At 39.7% G+C, this 20,442-nt stretch overlaps 1 protein-coding gene across 2 annotated transcripts in view; it reads left to right on the forward strand.

The window, feature by feature from the left end:
* Positions 1-20,442, forward strand: part of TGFB2 (transforming growth factor beta 2) — an 86,354-nt gene that overhangs the window by 62,785 nt on the left and 3,127 nt on the right. For both annotated transcript variants that reach the window (XM_004439662.3, XM_004439663.3), the window contains 4 exons: positions 13,318-13,450; positions 13,573-13,683; positions 15,178-15,355; positions 16,561-16,714. In XM_004439662.3, coding sequence (XP_004439719.1) covers positions 13,318-13,450; positions 13,573-13,683; positions 15,178-15,355; positions 16,561-16,714 — 576 coding nt within the window. The remainder of the gene's footprint in view (positions 1-13,317; positions 13,451-13,572; positions 13,684-15,177; positions 15,356-16,560; positions 16,715-20,442) is intronic.

Consider the following 20,442-nt stretch of genomic DNA (forward strand, 5'->3'; position numbering starts at 1 on the left):
CTGATCCCAATGGGGGTGCCTTTTTACCTCATCCTTTGCCCCATTACTACCTCTCCCTGATTCACCACTTCACAAACAGGCTTGATATATGCTTCCTGGATTGATTTTAATAAAGTTTCATTTTTTTCATATTGTAAATATATGCCAACTTTTCTATAACTTCCACCAGAGCAAAAATTGTTCCAAAGAAGGATATATGTTTATTTCCTGATAGCAGCAGTGATCAGAATATTTTTTGGAACTTCTGTTCTAGAGCTGTGTGTGGGACCTGTAAGTATATAGTTGAGAATTTCTTCAATGTGGACAAATCTGAGTTTTTAAAAGGTAGTGTGGATTTTTCAAAACTGCCAAAGTTCTAGGGAAGAGGAAGATGAAAAGTAATTAAGTTGATTTTCCTATGTGATGGCAGTTTTTAAAAGATCTCAAAAATATCTGTTCAGATCCTCTGTCCATTTTTTAATTGGGTTATTTGTTTTTTTGTTGTTGAGTTGTGTGAGTTCTTTATATATCTTGGATGTTAACCCCTTATCAGATATATGATTTGCAAATATCTTCTCCCAATTGGTAGGTTGTCTTTTCATTTTGTTGATGGTTTCCTTTGCTGGGCAGAAGCTTTTTAGTTTGATGTAGTCCAATTTGTTTATTTTTTCTTTTGTTTCCCTTGCCTGGGGAGACGTAATCAAAAAGATACTGGTAAGACTGATGTCAAAGAGCATACTGCCTATGTTTTCTCCTAGGAGTTCTGTGGTTTCAGGTCTTGCATTCAAGTCTCTAATCCATTTTGAGTTAATTTTTGTGTATAGTGTAAGGTAGTGGTCTACTTTCATTCCTGTGCATATGGCTGTCCAGTTTTCTCAACACCATTTATTGAAGAGACTTTGCTTTCTCCGTTGTATGTTCTTGGCTCCCTTCTCGAAAATTAGCCATATACAGATGTATTGGTTTATTTCTGGGCTCTTGATTCTGTTCCATTGGATGTAGTCTACACAGAAGGTGAAATATAATGATGTACACCTGAAATTTATACAATATCCTAAATCAGTTACTTCAATTAAAAAAAAAAATATGTCCAAAATCCAACCACTTCTCCTCATATCTCTGCTGCTGCTAGCCTTGTCCAGGCCATTCTTGTCTCTTGCTTGGCCCTTTGCAATGACCTCCTAGCTGGTCTCGCTCTTTCTGCCCTGGCCCCCTTAGAGGCTGTTTGCAACATAGCAATTAGAGTGATGCCTGCTAAGATGTTGGTCGGATCAAAATCTCTTGTTCAGAATCCTGCAGTGGCTTCTTTACCTCACTCTGCATAGGAGCCAAAGTCTTTATTGTGCCTTATGAGGCTGTCCCTCACCTGTTACTCACTCACCCCCCCCAGCTATGACTTACCCTCAGGCTGTTCTCCCATCCTGGCGTCTTCGCTGTTCCTCCAACATCCAGCGCTCACTTCCTCCCAGGGCCTCTATTCCCTCTGTCTACAATGCTCTTTCCCACTATCCAGAAGGTTTGCTCTGCTCTCTTCATTCCTTTAGGTCTTTCCTGGAATGTCACCTGCTCAGAGAGGTCTTCCTGGCCGCCCTGTCTAATACCTCAGGGTCTGTCTTCCCAACACTTCCTATCTCCCTTTGCCAATATATGTTTCTCCTCATACTCTTCATCCTTTGCTACACTTCATCTTCTATTCTGTCTTTATCTTGTTTATGGTCTTATCTCCACCTCTAGAGATAAATTCTTGGAACAGTGCCTGGTGCATAGAGGGTGCCCAAGAAATATTTTCAAATGAATTTAAGAAAAATTTCAAAATAAGATTCCAGTACAAGGAATGTTGTGGAAATAAATGTGTGATGTCATGAAAGGACTCCTTTGAGAAACATCATTCATTTATCCGGATTTGGAAATTCAGCTACATTTGTTTGCACACATATAGACGCACACACAGCCATTTTCTATTATTTATTCAGAACTAATTCTGGTTAAGTAGATAATAACCATGTAGGGAAAAAAAAGAAAATTATGTAATGAATTAATGAAACAGATATTCTTGGGTAACACATAAACTCTGTATATTTGTAGAAGAACCAGGCTTATTATTACTTTTTTTAGACTCATTACTTTATAGTCACACCCCCTAAACTAAAGTGCTCAGCTGAATAGAAGCAGGGACTTAAATTATAGTGTAGGCCATATGTGTTGGAAGTGTGTTCCCCAAGTGTGTGTGTGTTAGTGTCAAGTCAGAGTGGAATTGGAAAGGGAGATCAAATAAGAAATCAGAAGATATGGCCCCAGAGAGCACAAAGTTTTGTTGAGGAGACTCATGCCTCCCATGGCAAGAAACGACTGGATAATTATCAAAATCCATAGTATTAGGCTGTGTGGTTCAGCCCCAAAGACTGACTTGACTTATGGTCTTGACTTAGTTTCCCTTCAGATTCTATCATCGAATGCTGTTCTGTATGTTTCTCTTTCCTTGCCTGTACTGATGTGACTTTAGCCCAGTTCAATCTTGTTCTCTGCTGTGTGATTTATATAGGATGATCTTATGAATGCTGTTGAGCTGTAGCATCTCAGAGACTTTCTGTGCACACAAAGGACTCCTTCATCCCTCAGACCTGTAGAAATGAATTTACTTGTTTATGCACATGTGCAGTCAGCACAAAGGCCCATCTGTAGAGAATGAAAAAAAATAAAGGAAACAATAGAGAATTATAAGGCGTTTTCATCACAGAGGAGAGGCTTTCCTGTGTGTGTGTGTGTCTGTGTCTGTGTGTGTGTGCATGTGTGTAGCATGAAGACATATCTGGTGCCATTTCCATAAAAGTCATTAAAGATCTATGTATGCCATACTTTATCATAATTGCACATGGATATGTGTAATATAGGAACATATCAATGTGCATTACTGTGTACTATAAAGAGAAAGAGTTAATAGTGACATAATAACGTAAATATCTGAGCTCCGAAGAGACTGTATTTTTATGTGAGTCTTTTTTTTGAAGCTGATGTATATTCCACGGAAGTCTACTCTACAGGCTCTCACAAAGCTCTGGCGAGGTATACATTACTTACGACCACTTAGAGGGATGCTATTACAAAGGACCCAGGGCAATTACGGGACTTGGTGATGGGAGAAGCAAGATAAGTACTGGGTCTGTGAAGCCACTTCTGAAGGATAATCATGCAGTGTGTCGGTTTGTTAGGCACCCCCCAAGTGACCCAGCATTGTTCAAGGTGGCTGCAGCTGAACAGGAACAGAGAGCTACATTTATATCTCAGTGGAAGAAAAGCCATTCACTCAGCTCTGATTCTCTATAAAGCCCCACTTTCTATTACTTGGAAATTTACTTTCTTGCTTTTCCTCCCTTATTTTCATTCCCATAATGAAATATATTAAGTAGAAAGGGTAAAATACAGTATAAAATTGCTTACACTGTGTGATGATTCTTTCTGTCCTCCTTGATATATATATATATATATATGTATGTCTATATATATGTATGTCTCTCTCTACATATGTATATATATATGTACAATCAAGCGTTGCTTAATGACAGGGATACATTCTGAGAAATGCATCATTAGGTGATTTTGTCATTTGTGTGAACATCATGGAGAGTACTTACACAAACCTAGATGGTATAGCCTACTACACACCTAGGCTGTATGGTACTAATCTTATGGGACCACCATCATATATGTGGTCTGTTGTTGACTGAGACATTGTTATGTGTCACGTGACTGTATATATATATGTGTGTGTGTATGTCTGACTGTTCAGGGGCTTATTTGTTACTTGACCATCTATGTCTTTCTAATGAAGTCTGTTAGTCAATAGGAATTTACCAAGGAGGGACTGTGTAAACTGCAGTGGAAAAGACCCTGTGGGAGAATAAGAAAGAGATTGTTCTTTGCTTTGAAGAACTTCACAGTCAGATTGAGCATTAGAACATGCTCAACCCAGCGTAGCGTATGAATACTTACTGTTATAGGTTGAATTGTCTCCCCTCAAAAAATGTATGGTGAATTCCTAATCCCCAGGGCCTCAGAATGTGACCTTATTCAGAAATAGGGTTGTTGCCATGTAATTAGTTAAGTTAAAATGAGGTCATACTGGAGTAGGGTGGGCCCCTAATCCTATATGAGCAGTGTCCTTATAAGAAGATGGCCATATGAAGACAGAGACACACAGGGAGAACGCTGTGTGAAGACAAAGGCAGAGATTAAAGTTATGCAGCTGTAAGCCAAGGAACGCCAAAGATTGCAGGCGAACTACCAGATGCTAGAAGAGGCAAGGACGGATCCCTCCCTGGAAGCTTTGGGGAGAGGGGGCCTGGCCCGGACAACACCTTGATTTCTGACTTGTGGCCTCCAGAACTGGGAGAGAATACATTTCTGTGGTTTTAAGCCACCCAGTTTGTGATGCTTTGTTAGGGTCTCCCGGGGAGTCTAATACACCTGTCAATCAAACTCTGCATCAGTCCAAGCGTACAGTGCATAGAAAGGAGGAAAGGCCCTGAAGAGAAAGGAAGATGCATTTATTTGTTCTCTTCTCTAATAAGCCAGCACATCTCTATTACCTGGATGGTGTTCTCTTGGTGCCCAGTATCCTTGCCAGTTTTTCGGATGTTGGTAGTTACCTTTTTAGCCTCTCCTTGCTCCAGGAATCCTTCCCTGACCTCACTAGGCTATAGCAGATGCTCTATCTCAGTGACCTCATTGTGCCCTGTGAACACATTCCTTTAATTTTTGTTGAGATGTGTGTATTCTCTTACTGTAGTGTGAACTCCTTTAAGCACAGGGACCATCTTGTGGGCCTGGGATAAAAGTGTAATGGCTTGCTTTCAGCCAGTGCTTAATATCTGTTGAACTAAACTGGAGGAAGTGAACTACAAATAAATTCAAACAAATGAATAAATAAGGACTCAGGTGCATATGAGATGCTCAGCAATTATTCAATGAATGAATGAATCACTAAGCAAATTTACTGATTATATTAAATATTTTATTACATGTAGGTATTATTATTGGTTTTTGTCATGAAGAGCAAAAGCCTCCTCAGAGTATGAATGTTGAAGTGGTATGTTGGAGGATCATTTGTTCTTCCTGTGGATAAGCCAAGAAATTCCTTCATGAGTGTGTTCTGTTTGTCTATCTGCCTGAACTTAAGTGGTGGTGTTATCAAGATTTCAACCCAGAGAGTCGGATTCCTCTAAAATTAAATCAGTAACTATATATTCCTTAAGCTGCTCATGTCAGCAAACTAGAATACAGGGTTTGTGGACATTTAAATAAATTTATGCTTCCCTCTATCTTTTAGGAGCTTGATATCCCATTGGAAGAAACTGACATTTACGCACATACAAGATTACCCTGGAAGCCACCGTGCGCAAAGGGCTAATTGCTTGACGCACCCAGTAATTGCTTAGGGAGCAAGGAAAAGAAAACTGACTTTAGAATGAATGTAACCATTTTGTTGAAAAGCTGGACTAAAAAATAGAAAGCTTTTTTGGTTTTTTGTTTGTTTTTGTCTTTAGGTAAAAATCAGAGGAGGAGGAAGGCATTCCGGTAGGGATACTAGGCTGAACACAGAGTTTGGGATGTGTAATATTGGTTATAGGGATAATGTTTAGATTTGGCTTCCAGGAGTGAGAGGTGAGTCTAGGATGATAGACTTGGTGGCAAGTTGTGTCTTAAATACTAACCTAAGGAATCTGGGCTTTATTCGCTAGACGGTAGAAGCCTCTGGAAGATTTTGACCAGGTAAGAAACATGATTATAATAATAATAATTCACATTTATTGCATACCAGGCAATGTGGTAGGTGCTGTGCCTACTCTGTGTCATTTAATTCTCTCAACAAACATGCAAGGTGGGTTTAATTAACCCTTTTCATAAGTAAGAAAATCACAGATCCAGTAAGTGACAGTTTACGTTTGTCTGACTTCAAAGCCTAGGAACCTTTCACTACACTAATGATTTCCAAAGGCCCTTGGCAAGCCCTTTGGGTTCTTCAAAGAAACCTAAAGGACCACAGAAGAAATGGAATGGATTGTCCAGTTGGTGAAGATGGGCCAGACTCGTGGCCTGTTTTTAAACAGGGTTTCATGCCTCACTTAAACTAGTGAAATTCTACTTTTTTCTGCTGTATACAACGTACCCCAGAGTGTTGATTAAAGAAACAAGGCCATCCAGGAAATAAGTACCTAAGGACCCATCAACAGGTTATGGTTTTGACCTTATGTTATCCCACAGCGTTATCGTCAATCTGATGAAGACATTGGATGCACGGTTGCTGGTACGAGGTGGCTAGGAAGGATAAATGTCTATGTTGAATAGCAAACTTAAGATTCAGAGAGATTCCAAAAGGCTAAAAACCAAGGTCAAATAAGAAGTTCGAAATGAACACAGACATGTGAGTAATTTGCATTTAGTTCAAAAATGGATGGCGTAAATATAGACCAGAGCAGTGGTTCTCAGAGTGGACCAGCAAATTGTGTGTCTCCTAGGAACATGTCAGAAATGCCAGTTCTTGGCCCCCAACTTCCCATCTATTAAATCAGAAACTCTGGGGATGGGGCTCAGCAATCTGTGTTTTAATAAGCTCTCCAGATATTTCTAATGCAGGCTAAAGTTAGAGAACCACTGGGCTAGAAAAAGCAGGCTTCCCTCTGTTTTTGCCTTCCTTTATTTCTTTCTCTTTATTCCATGTCATTCCAGAAAGGATTGGGTGACTTAACAGTTTGTGTAAGAACAAAGGTTTTAGTTTATAAGAAGTTTACTATGATTCAATGGTGTGATGTGGCTGCTGCTAAAAGTAAATAGTTTGCATTACAAATAGTGACCGGAACAAGGGAAGCAATAGCGATTCCTTTCACATTTGGCATATCCTGTATATTCTCCATATTCTGCTAGACTGTATCTGGAGTTTGTTGAGGAACTGATTTTAAGAAGGACATTGCAAAGGGGCTTGCCAAGGATGGTGAAGCACGTCGAACCTAGTCCTGAAGGAAGCAGCTGGGGGAAGTCACCTCCTGTGACTGGGAAGAAGAAAGAGAATTTTACTTCCTGTTCCAGAGAGCAAAATATAGTACTGGAAAGCCCTCTCCACCGGTATTAAGAGGGCAAGATGTTAGTCTAGGCTGTTCCAACAGGGCTTTGGTAACCCAGGTTGGTGCTGCAGGCTTCTTTTCCTTCAGCTATAGAATGTGGATAATGTAGGGTTATGATGCCCACCTCACAGGGTTTTTGTGAAAACTAAAAAATGTGAAAATGTTAAAATATTTGAACAACTGAAATGATTGTTTGAATATGAGGCAATGGTACTATGATTAACTAAGACTAGTTGATGGAAATTTTAAGTCCAAGATAAAGAAGAATTCCAACATACAAATTGTCCAAAAGTGGGATGGCCTTTCTCAAAAAGTAATGAGTTTACTGTCATGAGTGGTCTTCAGACAAAGACAGAGATGTTAGAGAGTGAATTGTAGTGGGTTGGAGCAGATGGCCTCTAAGTGCCGTTCTAATGCTAGTATTTCATGAGACTGAAGTTAGTGACTTGAGGTCAGACAGATCTGAGAGAATGGTGCTCATAGCCAGCAGAGGAGATGTTTAATTCAGCGTTTGTCAGTCACTCTGCAATTCACTGCAAACATTTAAAATATTTAAATACATTTAAACATTAAAAACATTAAATGCATTTAAAAACAACAACAAGATGGGCCCATACTAGTTACCTGGTATCAGTTTTTCTCTACAGCCCTATTCTTAAATTTCCCTTTCCATTAGAAGTCTGGTTGAATTGGCCTCTTGGTTCTCCTGCTGGTCCATTGATGTCTGAATATGGGAAGAATTCTCAATGCTTTCTTATAACTCTTTGCCATGTCTCATAGGAGTGGAAAAGGTGTCGCCTTTGGTGTTGAAGCCAAATCCTGAGTTGATTTACAGCATTATTCCTTTAAGACTAAGATTTCCTCTGGCTATAATTTTGCATCTAGACTTCTTTTTTTTTTTTTTTTTTGCCCCTAAACTATTGGGTAGCATCATTTACTTTCACCTCTATCCACTCCCTGATTGGCTGCTTTCCAGTGGCAGAGAGATGAATGGATCCTTTTGTGTAGGGAGTTTTGTAATTCAGTGAAGAGCTTAGAGCCTGGCCAAACGCTATATGTGGGTATTTTGCACATATAGATAATGTGTATATATCAATAATGTAATGAAGGTAACATTCAAACATCACTGTGGGTGGTAGCTAAGCCAGAGATAGCTAAATCTCATTTTCAATATATTAGAAGCCCTCTTTTCTAATTTAATCAGGAACAATTGTTGGTCTGTTATTTAAAGAAAAACCTCATAAAAACGTGAGAGAGAGAGAGGTGCAAACTTTATATTTTAACTTAAAAAATATGTATGTGTAGGTGCCGGGCCAGTGGCATAGTGGTTAAGTTTGGCATGCTTTGCTTTGGTGGCCTCGGTTTGTGGGTTCAGATCCCAGGCACGGACCTACACCACTTGTCAAGCCATGCTGTGGCAGTGACCCACATACAAAATAGATGAAAATGGGTGCAGATGTTAGCTCAGGGCTGATCTTCTTCAAGCCAAAAGAGGAAGATTGGCAATAGATGTTAGCTTAGGGCCAATCCTCCTCACCAAAAAAAAAAAAAGTATGTGTACATATATGTATAATACATACACACACACACACAAACACAATTTACTTGCTGAGTGTTTTATAAAAGGGCAAGGACTTTTCTTTGACTGTGGCTCTGCTTATTGCCAATCTGTGTCTTGTTTTTTGCATAAACCACATTCATAGTGCATTATCTATGATTTCTAGTTTTTAGTTTCTTTGAAGAATAGAGAGAAGTTTCAGGACAATTGCTGAGCAACCTGAGTGGAGGATCCTTCTAGATTTTTATTATATTCTTTCTTTCTCTTATAGCTGTCTCTCCCACATCTAAAATTAGAAAAAAAATTGTATTGTGGTAAAATATACATAACAAAAAATTTACCTTTTAACCATTTTTTAAGTATGCAATTCAATAGCGTGAAATATACTCACAATCTGTACAGCCATCACCACTATCCATTTGCATTTTTCATCATCCCAAACAGAAACACTGTACCAATTAAATAATAGCTCCCCACTCCCCCTCCCCCTGGTAACCTCTATTCAACTTTCTAGCTATATGAATTTGCCTATTCTAGGTACCTCATGTAGGTGAACTCATACAACATTGGTCCTTTTGTGTCTGGCTTATTTCACTTAGCATAATGTTTTTAAGATTCATCCATATTGTAATATGTGTTAGAATTCCATTCTTCTTTACGGCTGAATAATATTCTATTGTATGTATATACTACATTTTGTTTATTTATATATCTGTTGATGGACACTTGGGTTGTTTTTACCTTTCAGCTATTGTGAATAATGCTGCTATGAACATTGGTATACAAATATTTGTTTGAGTCCCTGCTTTCAATTCTTTTGGGGATATACCTAAGAGTCGAGTTGCTAGATGATACAGTAATTCCATATTTACCTTTTTGAGGAACCATCAAACTTTTTTCCAAAACTAAATTTTTTTTAAGCATCTTGTCTTTGTGAAGACTTTCCAAGGCATTTAACTTGGTTTTCATAGAAGCAACAGTTCTCTTTACTTTTGGTCCTGTATTTCATCAGTTTATAATTAACTTGTGTAATTACAATATCAAGTCCAACTATCATAAACAGGTTTAGAAACATATACCAGTGGTACTTGCTAAGCATATAACTCAACGGGTAAAACCAGAAGTGTTTGGAGCACACTAGTAAGTAGCTTTCCAGCAATGAGCCCCAGCATGCTGTGGACATCTGCCAATATATATCTCAGAACAAATGGAGAATTCTGGTTAATCTGGCCAGTTAAATGGAGGCCAGTTAAGAGAGCTTCTATGATTCAACTAAATTATCTTTGTCATAATAAGATATACAAAGGAATTTAGAAGTGACTGTGGCTCCAGAAAAATAAAAAACAACAGCTGCATATCCATGACTGTTAACATTCAATACACTTGCTGTGGGGAGATTGGAGAGAGGCAGACAGCAAAGGCTAAAATAGAACGGCAAGTTGACCAAACTGGTCATTTTTATATAAACTCTTGAATTTAAGAAAGTGCTAATTGATAATTGGAACAGGTTGATTTTTTTCCTTCACAGTTTAGTTTAGCGTGGGTGATAAATGGGAGATAAACAGGGATTAGGGAGGTTGTGCCTATTCTTAGAAAGAAGATACCTTTCAAGTTAAGATTTGAGACTTTGAAATGTGATTAGAAGGTTTTCTAGCCAGTTCTGAAACAAAATCACGAAGCTGTAGGAGGAGTACTTTTATAGAGCATCATTCATCCTTAGTGACCCAGGTGATTAAAGGTTTGGGAAATTGCTCCTCTAAATATGGGCTGAAGGAACTGGGTTTATTTAGCTTAGAGAGAGAGCATGAGCATGCTGAAGGGGACTTAATAATAGTCTCCAAGAATATGAGGGATATACTATGAATGATGGAAAGCAGCTGTTTTCTGTTCCTACTGACGACTGGATAAGAAAGAATGGAGTTAAATTGCAACAAGTGGGTTTAAGAACTCCTTGGCCATACAGTTCGAGACAACAAACCCTCAAGACCAAAATCACGTCTCTGTTTCAGGATTATGTAGCTAACTAGCTGACTTTCTTGACCTGTTCTTGAACTGGTAAAAAGATATGGAGAATCTTTCACCCGTGTGAGAATATGAAGTTGTCCATTGTCAGAACCTACCAGTGTTCTGTGGCTGAGGAAGCACTTATCTTCCATTGAGATTTAAAAAAGAAAAAAGTTTCAGAATCTCTTTTCTCCCCTCTGGTCTGCTTTTAAATAACATAATCTCGATTACTCCTTCTCTTTGAGGTGCAGAATTTCCAGATTTGCCAGTGTGTGTTTTTTCTCCCCATTTGGTCAATGTAGTCATGACTTTTTAAAGAAATTCTGTGTCTTCATTTCATACACGGGGTCTTATACATATACTCATATATCTCATAGATAGATATTGTAGACATTTGCTATATGATATACATAAATATGCATGTAATTAATTCAGCAATGAAAGCAATGGTTTGTTCTAGACAGTTTGTCTAAGTGTTAGGGATATGAAGATGAATAAGATATACACTATGATAATTAGGAGCAAAGCAAACATACAAAGCATTATGAAATAATGCATCATTATAGGAGGTCAACTAGAGGAAGAAATTTAAAGATAGCAAAATGAGTTCTGGGTATGTTACCAGTTTATAGTCAGTGAGGCAGATGGAAATGTCTGAAAATGTCTTCTCAACCATTGTTTTATCATTGTTTTTCTGTGTTAGGTTAGTTATACCATTTATTCTGAATTGGATAAGTGGTGTCTTATTTGCCCAACTGGGAGTGTTTTCAAGGCAAGATTTGATTTCCAGAGCATTGGCTGCTGTTAAGTTATATCTTTAAAGTTATAGGTTTATGTCGGCATTAACTGTGTATACGGTCCACATGTTATATTTTCATCTTGTACCAGCCTTTCTTATTAAACATCTTTGCCTCTATATCGTTGAATGTTTTCTGTCATCTGGAAAGGGGTAAGGGTGAATCATAATCACACACTGACTCCTACAACTCTATTGGCCTTCAAAAATCCAGCATTGAAGAGGGAAAATGACTTGGGATTGCTAAATCCTCTCCACACTTGTTCCCTGTGAGGCATTGGGTGAGTTACTTAACCTCCCTGAGTTTCAGTTTCCTAATCTACCTTATAGAAACATTTTGGGGTTTAAATTAAAGGAAATAATGTGTGCCAATCCCAGACCCCAGTGTGCCTAGCCCTCAAGTCATGTTTATTTGCCTCCTTTAATTCACAAACAGTATCTCTTGCCCATGATAGAATCATGATTACCTCTATATTCTCTTCCCTTAGTGGAGTTTGTTATACCCTAAGGGCAGATCTGTAGACTAGGGTTTGTCTAAAATTCATAAGAACGCCCCAAAGTCCAATGCTATGAATCTTTTTCCTTTTCTACATTTAAAAAAAAAGTCTACTCTAATGCCAAATATTCTAGGAAGTATTTGTTGCCAAATTACTTGAAACCAATCGTATACACACATGGAAGGAAAGTCCATTTTAAATTCAGCAGGATGATTATGCATTTTTGATTTACAAAGTTTAAAGAGAGTCAATAAATCTTCTAGATATTCAGATAGTCATTTAATAGACATTGATTACATCAAGTGCTGTGCTTTGAAATGATGTCAAATTGAAGACATGATTCCTGCCCTGGAGAAGCTTCTGAACTTGTTGGAGAGACTAAACCCGTATAGAGGAAATGACCACAGAACAATTAGACTCAATATCAGGAAAGGCAGCATAAAACGATAGGGCTTGAGCCCCTAAATACTGAGGAAAGGTGGGATACCGGACGTGGGTAGGGATTTATTACAGCTCTAGGAGACTTAGGATCGTGATGTGACTGGTTCACAAAACACTATCATTTAAAGACAGACAGAATTTTTTAAAAACCACCTAAAATGCTCACTTCCTATAAAAACCCAAGAACATAATGCAGTTGCTCTTTACCTATTTGAAATAAATGCATGCTTCTGAAGTCTCAGTGTTCAGGCTGATTTGCTTTCCCACTCTTACTACACACTGTGCTAGATTGCTCCTGCCCCAATTAACTCTTAGTCTGCAGCATATGGAATATCTTTGTAAATCATAGGTCACATTGAGAGTAAAAATCCCAGCTAGAGACTTACCTTGAAGGCTGAGGTATGTCACCTATTTTAATGTCGGTGGATTTAGGAACCAAGGTTGGGACCTTTCTCTCTTTATTAGAAGGAGATTATAATTCAGGGCCTTCAGAGGGCGAGCATGGGTCCTCTGAACTGGACCCCTCCTCCGGTCCCTCCCCACATCCCAGCTCCCCAAATTAAATAAATAGGGAAGCAGACAACAAAACCATTAACTTAATAGCATAGAATTTATGGCCGAAATCTTGCAAAGCTTATGTCAGCAAAGTAAAATAATTACTGTCACTTTCTTTTAGACACTTGGCTTTATGGTTCCTGTCACCTTTATCATAACACACAGCTGATTTAGTAGCTCTATTTTTCATGGCAAATGGCCTGGTGGTATGTTTTTATGCACGTGGCCATGCTGTTGAGATGACAATACATGGATATACTAGAGTGGAGCTAAATTTAGGTAATGAATTGGAATACTGTCAATGGTTTTGGTTTAGTCATGCTGTCCGTATGCCAGTTGAGTTTTTCCTCTTGCTCTTTTCTTCCCTAGATTCTCAAATCCAAAGATTTAACATCTCCAACCCAGCGCTACATCGACAGCAAAGTTGTGAAAACAAGAGCAGAAGGCGAATGGCTATCCTTTGACGTAACTGATGCTGTTCATGAATGGCTCCATCATAAAGGTTACAACCACCCTCTCTTTTCCTCCCTAGATGTTCAGTGACCCTGAATTATGGCAAGTTGATTGCAGATTTAAGGGTATGGACGCACATACAAATGACCTCCTTGACTTAATGTTTTCCAGACAGGAACCTGGGATTTAAAATAAGTTTACACTGTCCATGCTGCACCTTTGTACCATCTAATAATTACATCATCCCCAATAAAAGTGAAGAACTAGAAGCAAGATTCGCAGGTAACTGAAACTTGGTCATGTGAGGTAGGGGAGGGAAGGGCCTGTGTGGATAATACGGGAGGTGAAGTCAGTTTGCATGTGAACATGGGATTGTTTGGTGAGGCCTGGGGAGTTTCATTTGTGTGGGTAAAGATATGGTTGGAGAAAGATATATGAAGGCAGGAAAGACTGGAAGAAAGGGATTGGTTCCCAGTTTACGCTGCTTGATGCCCAGTGATGATTTGGTCAATAGTAACTGACTGACTTATCAAGCCTCCTTTTCTTCATTGAAGCAAACCCACTTTCCATCCATGCCAATATTATAGAAGATGAAGATAGCATGCATTCAAGGAGCTCCACTGATAATCCCCCAAACCAATGTTAGGAACCCACAACTGTATTTCACAGAAGGGAGTCCCCTCGCACCCTGGCTTCTTTAACCTTACATGTATCAAAAGACATGTGTCTGGTGCCTAATACTTCCAGCGGCTTTCTTATCAGTCTTTTATAATAGTTTATAAACGCATAACAAAGTTTTAGTATTCCCCATATTTTTGCTCACTTTTTAGTGAATTAGCCAAAAGTCAGGGAGAATGAAGAGATGCCAAGTGTTTGAGTCGCTTCATGTATTAGCTATTGAGTCACTGGATGATGAGAGGTAAAGGGAAGTCCTGTATATGTACTGGGGCAGCAGCATCAGGCCCACACCACCAGGTCACGGAGCTAATTTCCCTTCCCTAGCAAACACCCCCCGGGACCTCCATCCACTTGCACAAGGCTACAGTGGCTCTTGCTCATGGAAAAATACTCCCAGAGGTCTAGGGATTTATTTCAGGCTCTAACATAGTCATGATTCTCTGGAGTGTAGAGATTAAATGCTTAAACTGGCAGTCTCTTGAGCATGCTTTGGGGAGCTCGAGTTTCTAAATCTCAGATGGAATCAGGAAAGTGTTGAGGATGCCATAAAATAAATGAAAAAGCTCTTTCTTCACAGCTTCCCAAAATAGCATTAGGTAAAGGTGACTTCTGTTTCACTTGAACCTCATTCACTGCAATTTAGTGTAAGTCTCAGTTTATGTCTATTAGGAAAGTCTTTTGAGTTTGGTAGTCCTAAGAAGAGAGGGAACCAGTGGGTGACAAGGTGTGTTCTATTGGTCTGTGTTTGGTCGTTGAGGGGTTGAACACAGCCTAAACTGAGCAAAATAAACTGCCGAGACTGCCCTTAGACTGTAGGTCCAAGACTTCTTCAGTAGTAACTTTCATAACCGGCAAGCCCTGCCTTGGACATTGAACTGCCTTCTGACAAGAGCCCAATTTGTAAGTGTTCATTGTCACCTGCTGTTCGTAGTCCTATTGTTCCATATCTGTTTCCGTGGAGGATGACTATAGCCAGCTGCTGCTGCTGTTGTGGTCATCACTGCTATTTGTGACAATATACAAAGGAAAAAAAATATGGCTGATTATATATGATGAAAGTAAAGCTAAATGTTTATTACCCAAATGCATTTTTTCAAGGTATTGATGGCACCTCCACATATACCAGTGGTGATCAGAAAACTATAAAGTCCACTAGGAAAAAAAACAGTGGGAAGACCCCACATCTCCTGCTAATGTTGTTGCCCTCCTACAGACTTGAGTCACAACAGTCCAACCGGCGGAAGAAGCGAGCTCTGGATGCAGCCTATTGCTTTAGGTAAAAGAAATAAAAACAAAACAAAGCAATTACCTGTGTTAACTCTTGTGCTTCTTTTGCCCTTTCTTTTAATACAAATTGACTTGAACTGTACCCATTACTGAAGGCCAGGTACGGTACAGTGTAGCCATCATCGTCTCATAAACCATTCTTCTCAGAGGCTTAACACAGTTATTTCTGTGTTATATTCATAAGCTCTTTAGCAATGAACCAAGTGTGAAGGGAGAAAACTAGCCCCCTGAATTTTCCCCCCAAATCCCTCTGAAGCACTTTGGGGCTGAAGAAGAAAATGAGCTCTCTGCTCCCCAGAGCAAATACACGTTTCTTTGAAGTGCAGGATGGCGGCTCCCTAATTAGGAAGACTTACCATCTGTATGAAGCCTTCGCCCTCACTGCAGAGTGCTCATGGTCATTCCTCTTTCACAGTAACAGAGATGAGAGAGACAGAAGAAGAATGCTATTTGTCATGTCTTTAGCTATAGAATATGAGAAAAGTGAGGGCAACATGAATTTATTTCCCATTCCCATGCGAGTTCAAGGAGGGAGAGTGTGAATGTTCTTCTGTGGCTTCCTAACAAGCCTGGGAAGAGGAAGGCTCGCTCTTTATTTCAAGAGCTACGGGGCAGTGAGGGGTCCTCACTGATAAAGTGCTCAAAGTGTCAGAATTTGTGAGTAAAATGGCATTTTTGGGTTGCCAGAACCAATGGTTACACTAAGCAAGACTCCATGTTTCTTGATTTCTGGTTCATTCCTAGATCAAGGAACGTGAAATAAAATAAAGAATTTATTCTCAAAGGAAAATGCCTAGATGGTTCTTTGAAAATAGCCATTGTACTTCATCCATTTTATATTTGACAGGGCGGTAGAGGCTGGATGGCATAACTGCTCAGTGGTGGTTGGAAAGGGCTTGGTCTCCGTCAGCCACCTCTCTGCTCATATCTAGTCATTCAAGGAAAAGGTTTGGTTTTTGAGGTTGCAGATAAGGGGGTCAGGGTATAGAACTCATAAGGGAAAGTAGTCCAGCGAATCACCATAACACCCCGTCATGGAAGTCCCTTGAGATTACAATAAAACCATTAAAACCTGGCCTGTGGTATTAGCCCATAGATATTTGTTGAATAAATGAATGAGTCATTTATCTGGTTTAGGATGAGGGGCGGGGGGAAATCAGCTTTAACATCTCCATTGCTCTTTCTTTTTAACAGAAATGTGCAGGATAATTGCTGCCTACGTCCACTTTACATTGATTTCAAGAGGGATCTTGGGTGGAAATGGATACATGAACCTAAAGGGTACAATGCTAATTTCTGTGCTGGAGCATGCCCGTATTTATGGAGTTCTGACACTCAGCACAGCAGGGTAAGTATTTGGCTAACTTGCCTCTTCAATTCTTGGGTTGCTAATGTGTACCTGCTGATAGTATTTCCAAACGAATTCTAATTAACCTGGTTCCTTTTCATCATCACGCCTACATGGGTGATGGAGAAATCCTGTTGAATGATGAGGAAGAAGTAGGCTGTAGGAGAAATCAGAAAGTAACACTCATCAGTTTGAACAGTAGGTTTTGCCTTCCCGATTAGATTATAAGCAACTTGAGAACAATTTTGTTTAATTTTTTCTTTTTTACATTTTTTTAAAGTATCTTTTTTTTGAGGAAGATTGGCCCTGAGCTAACATCTGTTGCCAATCTTCCTCCTTTTTTCCTTTTTTCTCCCCAAAGCCCCAGTAGATAGTTGTGTCATAGTTGTACATCCTTCTAGTTGCTCCCCGTGGGACGCCGCCTCAGCTTGGCTTGATGAGTGGTGCGTAGGTCCACACCCAGGATCCAAACCAGCGAACCCAGGGTGCCGAAGTGGAACGCGCAAACCCAACCACTACACCACTGGGCCAGCCCCAATTTTTTCTTTGTTTTATATTCTTAACAGCTGTCAGCATAAATACGCAGCTAGAAAAAACTTTTGGAATCAACATATCACATAGTGTCCTCTACAGCTAAGATGTGAAGGGACACAGGTTCACATCTAAAGAAAGGATCTGTTGTCACCTATATCAGGGACTGTCATATTAGAAAGAACATTGAGGGCCTCAGGAGATGCTTTGGGATAGTGATTCACTAGTGTATGACAATTAGAAAGTTGTTTAACTTCTCTGATCCTCAATATCTTATCAGTAAAAAGGAATGTGTATGATAAAAAATATGTTTGGGACTGGCCCTGTGGTGTAGTGGTTAAGTTCACTCACGCTGCTTGGGCGGCCCAGGGTTTGTGGGTTAGGATCCCAGGCTCGGACCAACGCACTGCTTGTCACGCCATGTTGTGGTGGCATCCCATATACAAAATAGAGGAGGATTGGCAACAGATGTTAGCACAGGGCCAATCTTCCTCACCAAAAAAAAAAAAGTCTTTATAATAATAATGCCAAACTCGAGAACTGATGTGAAGAACAAAACGATGATATACGTGAAAATGATTTAAAAATTAGTATCTCTAGTCTTTTTTAATATAACCCAAAGTAAACAAGAATCTGAATATTTTATCAAGTTACTTCAATGAGGATGGAAGGCTAAGTCAGAAGGCAGGTCCTAGGATGCCATGGGTTCCCAGCCCAGATTAGCAAAGACTGTTCTATGTAACAATGGTATTTGTCTAAATGCTTCTTCCCAGTGCCTCATAATGTAGAATTTTAGAGATGGAAGGGACTTCATAAGTTACTTTGTCCAAACTTTTCACTTTTCTGAAGAAATTGGAGGTTAGCTCATGTAGATGACTTGCCCAAGATCAAATGGTTGGTGACAAACCAAGGCTTGGAATGCAGGCCTCCTTGTTTTATAACCAGGCCTCTGATTGCTCTGTCTGACTGAGTTTAATTCCTAAAATGTGGCTACACATTTGGGTTATGCCTCCGTAAATCTCCTTATTAAAGAGGCATTACAAAAATTGCCTTCTCTGCAGGGTAGGAAAATGAATCTGCTGCCAAGAAGATCACATAATGCGTTCAGCCGAATTCAAGAGTTTCAGGGTTATCAATTATTTTAGACAATCTGTGTTATAAAATTCCCTCTTTAATTCATATGAAAAATCATGTGTTAGTGGAACATGAAGTCTATTTATTTATAAATGCCTACATATGCTAGACTTTAAGTTGACAGATATGGCTCCGCTTCCTGCAGCTGTTTTCCCAGCTCCCCTGTAGATTTTGGCATTCCGGGCTGACCATGTGCTCGGCCACGTGAGGGAAGCTTGCTCATGCCTGTCCCTTTGTCTGAGCTCTCTGGCCAGGCTGCTTCATCTGGGCTGTGGCAACAGTAGCTGTAATGTGGGGCAAGGCCCAGTTGCCAAGTCGAAACATAATTCTCCTCCCTGATACACAGAGGGAGTGTGTGAAGGCTGAGACCGTGCTTGTTTTTCAAGGAGAGAGGAAGAATAACTGTCATGGTCACAAATATGTGGTTTGGACAGTTACCCAAGAAGCCAGAGGTAGCTTAATAAAGTAGTCAGTGTTGCTGTGCTGAACGGATCTTCTGTCTTAGGCTGAAAAATTTGCAGTGAATCTCGAGGAAAAGGTCACTTGCTGTTTGACTAACACATTAATGGCATCCTTGGAAATGTCTCTTTATCATCACTGGGGAACCTACATACTTCCATGGGTAAAAGTCACTTATCCCCTTGATATAGAATGGGGTGAAAGGTGTAGGATTAATTATAGAACTTTCTCTTCATTCTGTTTTAGGACCCGCTATCCACTCTTCCAATTTAGCCACTACCATTTACCACATAGAAAGCTAAATAGAGGGTTGATTATTGTTATTATTATTACTGTTTTAAGCAAAATATAAGAAAGTGAATAATTAAGAATACAGATTGCTTGGGCCCAGCCCCATGGCCGAGTGGTTAAAGTTCCCCACACTCTGCTTCAGCGGCCCAGGTTCACGGGTTCAGATCCGGGGCATGGACTTACTCCACTCACCAGCCACGCTGTGGAGGTGTCCCATATACAAAAAAATAGAGGAGGATTGGCACAGATGTTAGCTCAGGGCTGATCTTCCTCAAGCAAAAAAAAGAGGAGTATTGGCAGCAGATGTTAGCTCAGGGTGACTCTTCCTCAGCAAAAAAAACATATAGATTGCCTTTGATGTCATTCTTAGCATGATTGTATTCATGAAGCAATGATAAATGAAGAGATTTTTATCTTTTCAATGAAAATTTAGGTGACATTAAATTACACTGAGAAGACACTTAGCAAGAAAGCTTTCACATTGCAGACAGGTGTCTTTTCCTGTACCTAAGAGTAGATTAAAGCTCTGTTAGGAATTTTAATAAAAAAATTTATTTTTCTACTTATCCATGTATTCATTTCTTCACCTAGCACCAGAGTCTTATTTTGTCCAGAGAAGACTTACTAGGGCTGTAAAGTAAAAACAAAGTCTATAGAGTCCCTGATCTTAAGGGAACTCTTAATCTAGGTGGGAATTGAAAATACATACTCAGGAAACAACTTAAATTACAAAGGAGTGTAGAAATAACACCTAAAACTAAGAGGACCGGGGCCAGCCCTGTGGCACAGCAGTTAAGTGCGCGCACTCCGCTACTGGCAGCCGGGGTTCGGATCCCAGGTGCGCACAGATGCTCCACTTGTCAGGCCATGCTGTGGCGGCGTCCCATATCAAGTGGAGGAGGATGGGCACGGATGTTAGCCCAGGGCCAGTCTTCCTCAGCAAAAAGAGGAGGATTGGCATGGATGTTAGCTCAGGGCTGATCTTCCTCACAAAACAAAACAAAAACAAAAAAAAAGACCAAGTGTTTTGAGGGCCTGAGAAGTATGTGCAGCAAAGCAGCGATCAAAGTAAAGACTTCTTGGAAAATCTATAAAATCTGTTGAATGATCAATTTTGTCCAATCTGACTTTTGTAGAATCATTTGTTTATGATGTATGAGAAAAGGATTCTGTGGGAAAATGGGGAATGCAGTGATTGCTATGGACACATACCAATTTGATCACAGTTGGGGGTTAAGAAAAGGAAATTGCAAACCAAAAATAATTTAAATTGCCTACTCAGTGCTCTGACTGATAAGATAACAATACAGAAT

The sequence above is a fragment of the Ceratotherium simum genome, chromosome 36 (assembly GCF_057802395.1).
Source record: "Ceratotherium simum simum isolate JZ-2026a chromosome 36, ASM5780239v1, whole genome shotgun sequence".
NCBI classification, from domain to species: Eukaryota; Metazoa; Chordata; class Mammalia; order Perissodactyla; family Rhinocerotidae; genus Ceratotherium; species Ceratotherium simum.